At 37.5% G+C, this 9,876-nt stretch overlaps 3 protein-coding genes across 3 annotated transcripts; all 3 read left to right on the top strand.

Annotated features, from left to right (window-relative positions):
- Nucleotides 1-626: 626 nt before the first annotated feature.
- Nucleotides 627-3,962, top strand: LOC116932854 (DNA replication licensing factor mcm7). Its single transcript, XM_032940750.2, has 15 exons — nucleotides 627-778; nucleotides 841-941; nucleotides 1,000-1,259; nucleotides 1,329-1,399; nucleotides 1,463-1,572; nucleotides 1,643-1,780; nucleotides 1,840-2,022; nucleotides 2,080-2,300; nucleotides 2,391-2,467; nucleotides 2,531-2,742; nucleotides 2,799-2,980; nucleotides 3,082-3,233; nucleotides 3,296-3,396; nucleotides 3,451-3,560; nucleotides 3,628-3,962. Exons 1-15 carry the CDS (start codon nucleotides 742-744, stop codon nucleotides 3,827-3,829), a joined length of 2,157 nt encoding a protein of 718 aa, XP_032796641.1. The 5' UTR covers nucleotides 627-741; the 3' UTR covers nucleotides 3,830-3,962.
- Nucleotides 3,963-4,298: 336 nt separating this feature from the next.
- On the top strand, nucleotides 4,299-6,099 carry LOC116932856 (DCN1-like protein 1). The gene is made up of 5 exons (XM_032940753.2): nucleotides 4,299-4,459; nucleotides 4,752-4,974; nucleotides 5,049-5,217; nucleotides 5,283-5,496; nucleotides 5,564-6,099. The coding sequence occupies exons 1-5, from the start codon at nucleotides 4,457-4,459 to the stop codon at nucleotides 5,726-5,728; spliced, it is 774 nt and encodes a 257-aa protein (XP_032796644.1). The 5' UTR covers nucleotides 4,299-4,456; the 3' UTR covers nucleotides 5,729-6,099.
- Nucleotides 6,100-6,749: 650 nt separating this feature from the next.
- On the top strand, nucleotides 6,750-9,139 carry LOC116932855 (rab proteins geranylgeranyltransferase component A 1). Its single transcript, XM_032940752.2, has 8 exons — nucleotides 6,750-6,961; nucleotides 7,023-7,402; nucleotides 7,485-7,728; nucleotides 7,794-8,016; nucleotides 8,075-8,272; nucleotides 8,340-8,455; nucleotides 8,544-8,776; nucleotides 8,835-9,139. The coding sequence occupies exons 1-8, from the start codon at nucleotides 6,913-6,915 to the stop codon at nucleotides 8,949-8,951; spliced, it is 1,560 nt and encodes a 519-aa protein (XP_032796643.2). The 5' UTR covers nucleotides 6,750-6,912; the 3' UTR covers nucleotides 8,952-9,139.
- The last annotated feature ends 737 nt before the right edge of the window (nucleotides 9,140-9,876 follow it).

Here is a 9,876-nt window from a genome sequence, read left to right as displayed (position 1 = left end):
CCATGAAAAATATGATGAATTACCCGAATTTTAAGCTTAAATAAAAATTTCTGGGTAAGAATTGGGCAAAAGTCGGGTAATCGGGTCAGAAATCCATGTAATCGAGGTGATAAACCGGGTTTTTGGAACCGATTAGCTTCTTTCCCTTGCGCCGGTTTTACCCGGAAGTCGACCCAAATGCCCATGGGTAGGAAAAAAGGTCCCCCCCAAACCTGATAGAACCGCACCGAAAACCGAAACGATCTAACCGATCGGCCAAAAAGCTACCCGATCACATTCTAATCGGGAACACCGCTAACCTTCACCGATAAAAATGAATCGGGGAAGTTCGGTACTATAATCGGTCCTGCGCCGATAGCACCGCTTCAGCCATAGGGGGTTAGTCTTACCAGTGACCTTGCGTTCTGATAGGCCAACGAGAATCACGTGACTAGGGTCACATTTCGTTCTTATTGGCCGCAGGGCAACTGCCAATTTAGATCACTATTCCTTAATAATCGGGGAAGGCACCGAGCACCGAAATCACCGTACCGATAAAGATCCTCCCCACACTGAATCGACTAAAAAGTTCCCCGATTAACGCGGGGCCGAGCGCTGCAGATGGAACAACAAAAAAACGGTTTGGCAGCGCGGAATGTGCATTAGGCGCGAAACAACTAAGAGACAATAACCAAACAAGGCTGAGGATTGACTAACAGAAATTTGTCGAAACTTCCTGTCCATCTACGATTTGTCGTCACCATGGCTCTCAATCCCGTTGATTACAACATTCAAAAGGGTAAGTGGAATTGCTAATTGGAATTTAGGTAGCAATTTTCAATCAATGGATTTCTTTCTCAGAGAAAATCAAAACTTTTTTCGCCGAATTCCATAAGGATGGGAAAAATGGTAAAGATTTCAAGTATGCCACACAACTAACTAAGCTAGCTCATCGTGAGCAGGTATAGTTCTTCTTGCCTTAAATTATATTTATTTTTTACCCAATTGACCTTTTTATAGGTTGAACTTGTTATTGACTTAGAAGATGTGGCAGAGTTTGACAGTGATTTAGCTGAGCAGATTGTCGAAAATGCTAGGCGATATACTTTACTTTTTGGGGAAGTTGTTCAAGAAATGCTACCCAACTATAAAGAACATGAAGTTGAAGCTAAGGATGCCCTGGATGTGTACATCAATCACAGAATGATTGTAGAAAGCCAGCACCAAAATGATGAACCTAACAGGGCACAGAAATATCCACCGGAGCTCATGAGAAGATTGTAATTTACAAAAACATTTACAAGTAAAAATTTATTTCTTTTGACAAATTTTTCTTCATTTCTATTTAGTGAAATTTATTTCAAATCTCCATCTTTACAAAAGTCCATACCCATTAGAGAAGTTAAAGCTGTGCATATTGGTAAGCAGAGTTGTAATTCTTCAGTATTCTTGCTGTTTATTACAGTTTAAGTGTGGTCTCTAGGTAAACTAGTAACGGTTCGAGGTATTGTTACCCGTTGCACGGAAGTTAAACCGATGATGCAAGTAGCAACGTATACATGTGACCAATGCGGTGCTGAAACGTATCAACCTGTAAGCAATTTATTCGAGATTTTAATCAACTCCTAATTTCGGTTCTGTTTTATTATTTATATTTTATTAGATAAACTCAACTTCTTTCATGCCGCTTCTTATGTGTCCTACTGACGATTGTAAAGTGAATAAGAGCGGTGGCCGTCTGTATCTTCAAACACGTGGCTCAAAATTCGTTAAATTTCAAGAGCTTAAAATTCAGGAACACGTAATTTGCTAGATAATTTTGAATCCTCTAAAAACCACAGGCATGTATCTTTTCGATAGAGTGATCAAGTGCCAGTTGGGCACGTGCCACGATGCTTGACTGTCTATTGTCGGGGAGAAACTACACGACTGTCTCAGCCTGGTGATCATGTAAGCATTACAGGCATCTTCCTTCCAATGTTACGTGCAGGTTTTCGGCAGCAACTGCAAGGACTTCTTTCCGAAGCTTACGTTGAAGCTCATGTAAATTATCTTTTCAAGTCCAAATTCAATTTGAAATTAAATAATATGTGCTAACAGAGAGTTATCCGGCTAAATAAAACTGAGGATGACGAGATGAGTATGGAAACTTTATCAGAAGAAGAGCTGCGGCAAATCGGCGAAGAAGATTTTTATGAGAAGTTGGCTACAAGTATCGCGCCAGAGATATACGGCCATGAAGATGTCAAGAAAGCCCTCCTGCTGCTATTGGTTGGTGGTATTGATCGTAAGCCTAACGGCATGAAAATTCGTGGGACAATGTATGTTAATTCTTATAGTTTCTCTATTCTCCCTTATTTTCTAATTGGATAAAAAAAAATACCTTTTCATACTTTTTTTTTTTTTTACAGCAATATCTGTTTAATGGGTGACCCAGGTGTTGCAAAATCACAGTTACTTAAGTTCATCGACCGTCTAGCACCGAGAAGTATGTCTTAGCACCATAAAATAAAAAATTTTAAATTAACTTGATGATCTTGCGCATTGTTAGGTCAGTATACCACAGGTCGCGGATCTTCCGGGGTGGGTCTGACTGCCGCTGTGCTCAAGGATCCAGTTACGGGAGAAATGACGCTGGAAGGAGGCGCTCTTGTTTTGGCTGACCAGGGTGTCTGTTGCATTGATGAATTTGACAAAATGCCGGAATCTGACCGTACTGCAATTCACGAAGTTATGGAACAGCAAACCATTTCAATTGCTAAGGTAAATATCAATCAAGGCCGTAATGTCAGAATCATCCTTTGCTTATTTTTATTCAGGCAGGAATCATGACGACACTCAACGCACGTGTGTCCATATTGGCTGCTGCTAATCCTGCTTATGGTCGATACAATCCTAAGAAATCGGTAGAACATAATATCCAACTACCAGCAGCCCTTCTGTCTCGTTTTGACGTTCTCTGGTTGATCCAAGATCGCTCAGACCGAGAAAATGATTTGAGGTGCGCATTGCGTTATTGAATCGCCGTGGTCTATTTCTTCTCTTTATGTTTCTCTTTAAGTTCGTCCCCGTTGTCCTGTTGTCATCATATTTTGCTCATAGGTTGGCACGGCATATTACCTACGTGCACCAGCATTATTGTCAACCGCCGACACGAGTCCAGCCTCTTGACATGAAGTTGATGAGGCGATACATTGCTCTTTGCCGCCAAAAACAGCCATCTGTTCCAGAGCACTTGACCGACTATATCGTCAGTATGGAATCAATGATCTCCTATGTAATATTTGTTCAGCAACTTAAACATATTCGGTTTTAGGCGCATACGTCGAAATGCGTAAAGAAGCAAGAAACAATAAGGACATGACATTCACTTCAGCTCGTAACCTATTAGGAATTCTGCGTTTGTCCACAGCATTGGTGATTTCTTTATTGTATTGTGCCAGTTTTACAGGTCTATAAAATCTAATTTAGGCCCGTCTTCGCTTGGCCGAAGAAGTGGAAAAAGAAGACGTTAGAGAAGCCATGCGACTTATGGAGATGTCAAAGGATTCTTTGAATCATCACGATCAACGACCAACTAGGTAAAATGAATTTTGTGGCACATTGAAAGAATGCACTTACATTTTTTTTTTCTCTCCTTTTTTAAAGGCCCACGAGTGCCAAAGATCAAATTTACGCTCTAGTTCGGGATTTGGCTGGCGAGAATAAAGTGGTGAAAATGTCTTCCGTGATTGAACGTTGTACAACAAAAGGTTTCACGCCAGCACAGGTTGACGACTGTGTGGAAGAGTACGAGGAACTGAACGTTTGGCAGGTTAATCAGACCAGAACTACCTTGACTTTTGTGTGAACACTCCAACTCTGCTGTCTTATCCCTGTCATATGGTGTTGTTCTACATTTTTACCTGTATTTCTCAATCCCCAAATTAATTTTCTTACACAATTCTCGTAATGTTCGTCAATTACACGTTTTTTGAACTATATTACGAAATTCTTGCTTGAATGATGTTTTTTGTCTTTAGCAGGCGCAAAAAAAAATTAAACTACCAGAAAAATTTAACTTGCATGACAAAAATGAAACATCTCATTTAACTTGTAACGGGATTCTGAATACTCTACGCGGTACAATATAATGGTTCTGCCTTACCGGTCGTTCAGTCCTACTGTACAATATCCGGTGATTGGCTTTAAAGGATACTTGAAGATTGCAGCTTCAGTCACGCTTCGCACTTGAAATCATGAGAAGTAACTCACCACAATTCGCCGATTCCACATGCATCATCCAGCGTTATTTGAACTTGGCGCCGCTGCAGAAAACCTTTGTTGTTGTAGTGCGACATTACATACGAGTGCTCAGCATTAGCCTCAGTAGATGTTAAAGAAAAGACTTTTAAGTTATTTGCATCTTTTTGTTGTCCATCGCAAAATCAATTAGAGTTTAAAACACAACCAATCAGGATATACACGTGTCTATATTATGGTAAGTATATCAAATTCCAGAATTTAGTCGTTTATTTTCAACTACGAAAATGTAGCACAAGTCTTTGAAGTAAATAGTGGTTTTTTTCAGAATACAGTATGATTCTAAACAATGTTTTCCTAGTGGCAAAATGCCAAAGGTGAAAACCACACAATGGTTTACTTCATACCCACTTCAATTAATGTTTGCAAATTGAAGCTTAGAAACTTTACTAGTAGTTTTGTTATATTATCCATAACAAATATACTTGCTAGGGTTGCTTTCTAGTGTTAATAATTATTGTTCTGATTAGCACAAGCTAAGGGGAAATCAAAAAGAAAAGGTTCGTCAGTTCATGGGATTCACACAGGCCAATGAGAAAACTGCCATTGCTTGTTTAACCCAGCATGATTGGAGATTAGACATAGCATCTGACCGTTTCTTCCAAAATGCTGATCTCTACTTCCGGGATTCTCAGCCAAGGCCTGTTCCTGTTGATTGGAAGAAACTGGAACAGCTTTTCCTCCAATACAGAGGTATACATGAATCAAAATTTAAGTTTCCAAACATAGTTGAATCAAAATAATGTGGTTTAATTTTTATTTTATAGACTCCAGTGAACATGATAAAATTCTTGCTGATGGCATAATGCATTTCCTTGAGGACTTAGGTTTAAGCCCGGATTCTAGACTAGTTTTATTGCTAGCGTGGAAATTCAAATCCTCCACCCAGTGTGTATTCACAAAAGAAGAATTCATTAATGGAATGACTGAAATGGGGTAAAACTATAGCTTAATTTTTAAAAATTTTCATTTAACAGTTTTATCAAATAATTTCTTTGTAGCTGTGATTCGATAGAAAAACTGCGAATTAGACTACCCGCCTTAGAAGCTGAAATCCAAGATGCTATGAAATTTAAAGATGTATACCAATTCACCTTTAATTATGCTAAAAACCAAGGACAAAAAGGGTTAGACTTGGAAATGGCTATTGCATACTGGAACATAATTCTGCGTGGACGGTTTAAATTCCTGGATTTATGGTGTTCCTTTTTGCAAGTATGTGATAACTTTAAAACATATTTCGGCTATTTATGCAAACCAAATTTTTACGTTTTATACCAAGGAGCACTACAAGCGTTCCATACCAAAAGATACATGGAACTTGCTTCTAGATTTTGCACAGCTCATTAATGATGATCTTTCTAACTACGACGAAGAAGGAGCCTGGCCAGTTCTTATCGACGATTTTGTAGAGTATGCCCGCCCATTGTTAAACCATTCGGGTTAACTTAGTTTACTGAATAGGAGTGTAAAATTCAACAATCAAGTTAAACTTGCTACGAATGCAAGGCGGCGTTGGGAAGATAATGGCAAATGTACAAACTTTAAAAATGTATTGCAAATTGTTAAAAAATTCTTTGATTAAAATAAGTGATGAGTACTAGAAAAGGTATCATGATGATACATGATGAATCCTGAATGAATTGAAAAATCCCTAATTTTATTGATTCTGTCTTACGAATCTTTGAACACTTTTCACGAGTGCGCTGAAGTAAGAAATAGGAACCATACTCTTAATGTCTTTAAAAGTCTTTATATCCTGATTTTTGATTGCAATATCCTTGCTTGGTTTGGTTCTAATAGATTTTGTCAAAATGATACACACTGCTTCCCATGCAAGAGTAAAACTTTTACCAACACTCATAATAGCAATTGAAAAAATGGAATTAGATTCACACAGTTAATTTCAACATGAAATTCACAAATATTTTAATCGAGTGATCACGATTAGCTTACATATTCACGAGCGAGACAGTCGACCAAACTTTATTTAAATACTGAATTTTTTCTAGGAGGAATTTAGTTTTATCTTTTCTTTTTCTTATCAACATTTATAATTACACACGGTTATGGACCTCGAGTAGAGGACTATATAACAGATAGGTCATTAACGTATCGCAAACATTAAGCCAAAAAATGATTCGGAAGAATTTGCAGTTGCAAGGTTTCGTCTCGTTAAAGTCAAGGTTAACGTTGTTTCATTCAATAGGATATTTGAAAAGGAAAAAATGATAATTAAAAAATCCCGATTGGTTAACATTGGAAAAACCAAGTTTTCCTTTACTCCGAGTTTAAATTCGCCTGTTCAAGGAAGACGAAAACTCGAAAAGTACTAAAAAAAACCATAGGGAAAGTTCTCCAAGTTCCATGAGTTTTACTTGGTTTTACTTCCTTGTCTTTGTTCCCCAGTTTTAGTTTTGCTTTCCGCAAAATGTTAAAAGTCCTTGTAATCCGTGGAACGGTGGAAGTGGAGTGTTATTGTTTTCTGACGTTTATCAAAACTGGAAGAACAAGTACTATTCGGCCAGTGCACCTAAGTCTCCAATCCAACGACTATTAGAAACCATCGCCATATGAGGAACTTATCGTGTTCCATTTTTTAAAAGTGAACTCTGTACTTTTAACTAACAAATGGGTGAAGATATTCCTTCACCATGTGATTTGATTGTGGTTGGAACAGGTACTCAAGCAGCAACGTTGTTAAATAAATAACAAATGATGGGATTTTTCTTTCAAAACAGGCCTTGTTGAAAGCATTGTTGCATCTGCTGCTTCTAGAATTGGAAAACAAGTTGTACATCTGGACCACAGAGACTTCTATGGCAGTAGCTGGGCTACATTTTCCTTTAACAGTTTGAAAAACACTTTAGGTTTAATTGATGAATTTAAAGAACACACCACACAATCTCAAAAAGAAGCTTCTGATCTGAATATCAGTTTGAATTCCAAAGCTGTCTGTAATGCCATAGAAAAATGGTTTATTTTGGATGAATGCAAGACAGAAAATGATGATAGCCATCAAGAATGTGAAGCTAGCAGAGGCAAAACTTCCAGAATCAATTGGACCAAATCAGAACTGTTAAAAAACTCAAGGAAATTTAATTTTGACATATCACCTAAGGTATTGTGTATATTATCACTGAGAAAAATATTATGGTTACATAAATTTTTAAAAATCAAAGTTAAATTTTGAAATACTTTAGTTATTGTATTCACGAGGGGAAATGGTAGAAGTGCTGATAAATTCCGGAATTTGCCGTTATGCTGAATTTAAAAATGTCTCTGGCATATATACTTTCGACGCTAGTGAAGGCTGTTTGCTTCCTGTACCATGCTCAAGAGCCGACGTATTTAATTCCAAGGATATCAGCATGGTAGAAAAGCGGCTTTTAATGAAAGTATTGGCCATGTGTGTAGACTATGAAAATAAGCCTGAAGAGTTTAAAGGTTGAATGACGGAACGAATGAATAATTATTTATTACATCTTCTTACTTTACCGTTTTTACTACAGAATATGAATCGGGGAACTTCGACAATTTTCTTAATGCTCATAAAATACAGGGCAAGATTAGAAAATATCTTGTTGACTCGGTAGCCATGGCAAACGATTCAACAAATTTCCAAGATGCTGTGAAGAACGTTCAAAAATTTGTGCGAAGTATTGGACGATATGGAAACACACCCTTTTTGTGGACACTGTACGGAAGTGGAGAACTTCCTCAGTGTTTTTGCAGGTTAGATGTATTATATAAAAACCCTAAAATTATCGTGTAATTAAAACAATGAATTCAGGTGTTCAGCAGTTTTTGGGGGAGTTTATTGCCTCAAGCGTAATACTGAGAACATTATTATTGACAGCGACGGCCAGGCAATTGGAATTGTGAGTGATAACCAAAAGTTGATGGCCAGATTCATATTGATAGAGGATTGTCTTAATCCACTAGCTAACATAAAATCTGGTATTTCCCGTGCTATATTGATCACTGACAGGTACGTGATTTGTCACCGTACAACTATCATGCGTATTTGTAAAATTTTTTGATTTTGTACCATGCAGAAGTATAACCAATAATGATCAAGTAGCAATCATTACTGTTCCCTCAGCTAATGGCAAAGATCCAGTGAGAATTCTTGAGCTTTCAGCCTCCACCATGGCCTGTCCTCCTGGCCTGTGTACGTTTTTCGCTTCTAAGCTGTTCAAATTTTGAAATTCGTAAAGTGTATAACAAAGATAACGAATGTTTTCTTCTGATTAAACTAGATGTCGTTCATCTGATTACTCGTCAAGTAACGACAGCAGTTGAAGACCTTCGAGAAGTTATTGATGCCGTTTTCTGCAGTGGGGAGAAAGAAGCCTTAGACAAACCGAACATTATCTGGTCGTTACATTTTAATATAAATGAGTATGACAGTCCCGAAGGGAAACTGCCATCTAATGTTTATTCTTGTCCCGGACCGGATCTATTCTTGGATTTCGACGATCATGTTATAAAAGTAAACAAAGTTTATTTTTCCACCAGGACAGAAATTGACAGAGCTTAAACATTTTCAGGCACGAAATATCTTCCAGTCCATGTATCCTGGCGAGGATTTTCTTCCTAAAGTGCCAGATCCTGAAGATGTAGTTTTAGAGGATTCGTCTGAAGATATTGTACAGGAGAATCCCTAGAAGGTATCGTAATGGAGACATCACCAGACCGGGAACTGCGGGAAGCTCATCAGTGATCTTCCGATCAACCTGTCTATTAATTAGCTGAGACATGAATAGTCAATTCTATTTCTATTTTCTGTTTCACTTCTTGCTCATGTCATTGGTCGATTTTACAGACGATCAATTAAAATCGCTCGTTATCTAGACGGTCATCGTTTCAACTTTTTCTTATTTATACAACTACGGCGAATTTCCCGATAGGGATTCTATCAAAACTAGGACCCTCACTCCGTTCGGGAAGTTCTCGATAGGGTTGGGCTGTAGTTGCTCTTGAATCGCGGCAACCGTATATACTCTGATACACTCAACGGCTCCCGCTGTTCGCGAAGTTTTCGATAGCGTTACAGAAAAAAGAATCAAACAGAACAATCAAAACTGACCGCTAATTTCGATTAAGTAAATGGTTTCCTCGTTAAATAGCCGATTTTAAAATGAACGAAAATAAAGTATTGTTACAACTCCAACTTTACATTTTGTTGTTAACGTTAAGTTTAAAAAAAGTATAAGACCAATAGAAAAAAAAACCTGATTTCCGTGATTTTCGTTCAATTCTGAAAGAAATCATGTATTTTAAGCAAAATTTGAAATTTGGCCAAAAATGAAAAAGTGGGAAGGGTATAGCCTTCCTACTTTTGTCAAAATCGGCCAAAAACGACATCTTTTGAAATTCTCCATAATTCACACGGAATAATCGAAATTGAACGCTAATTTTGATTTCGTCATTGGTCTTCTCGTTAAACTAGTCGTTTTAAAAATAAACGAAAACAATGCTGTTAGCGGACCAACTTAATTTATGGTTTTTAACGTTAATATAAAAAACTATAGGATAAACAGACAAATAAACCTGATTTCTGTGATTTTCGTTCAATTCTGAATCGAAATC

This window comes from Daphnia magna, linkage group LG10, assembly GCF_020631705.1.
Source record: "Daphnia magna isolate NIES linkage group LG10, ASM2063170v1.1, whole genome shotgun sequence".
Lineage (NCBI taxonomy): Eukaryota > Metazoa > Arthropoda > Branchiopoda > Diplostraca > Daphniidae > Daphnia > Daphnia magna.
This window is presented reverse-complemented; position numbering and strand designations above follow the sequence as displayed.

What these genes read in the sequence shown, in the direction of transcription:
- LOC116932855 (XM_032940752.2), top strand. Translation starts at nt 6,913, where the DNA reads ATGGGTGAAGATATTCCTTCACCATGTGATTTGATTGTGGTTGGAACA. An exon ending in TAAGCCTGAAGAGTTTAAAG is followed by an intron (nt 7,729 to 7,793) that starts GTTGAATGACGG and finishes TTTTTACTACAG; the next exon opens with AATATGAATCGGGGAACTTC. An exon ending in GCTATATTGATCACTGACAG is followed by an intron (nt 8,273 to 8,339) that starts GTACGTGATTTG and finishes TGTACCATGCAG; the next exon opens with AAGTATAACCAATAATGATC.
- LOC116932856 (XM_032940753.2), top strand. An exon ending in GCTTTTCCTCCAATACAGAG is followed by an intron (nt 4,975 to 5,048) that starts GTATACATGAAT and finishes TTTATTTTATAG; the next exon opens with ACTCCAGTGAACATGATAAA. An exon ending in AATGGAATGACTGAAATGGG is followed by an intron (nt 5,218 to 5,282) that starts GTAAAACTATAG and finishes ATTTCTTTGTAG; the next exon opens with CTGTGATTCGATAGAAAAAC.
- LOC116932854 (XM_032940750.2), top strand. Translation starts at nt 742, where the DNA reads ATGGCTCTCAATCCCGTTGATTACAACATTCAAAAGG. An exon ending in TGCGTTTGTCCACAGCATTG is followed by an intron (nt 3,397 to 3,450) that starts GTGATTTCTTTA and finishes AATCTAATTTAG; the next exon opens with GCCCGTCTTCGCTTGGCCGA. An exon ending in CACGATCAACGACCAACTAG is followed by an intron (nt 3,561 to 3,627) that starts GTAAAATGAATT and finishes CCTTTTTTAAAG; the next exon opens with GCCCACGAGTGCCAAAGATC.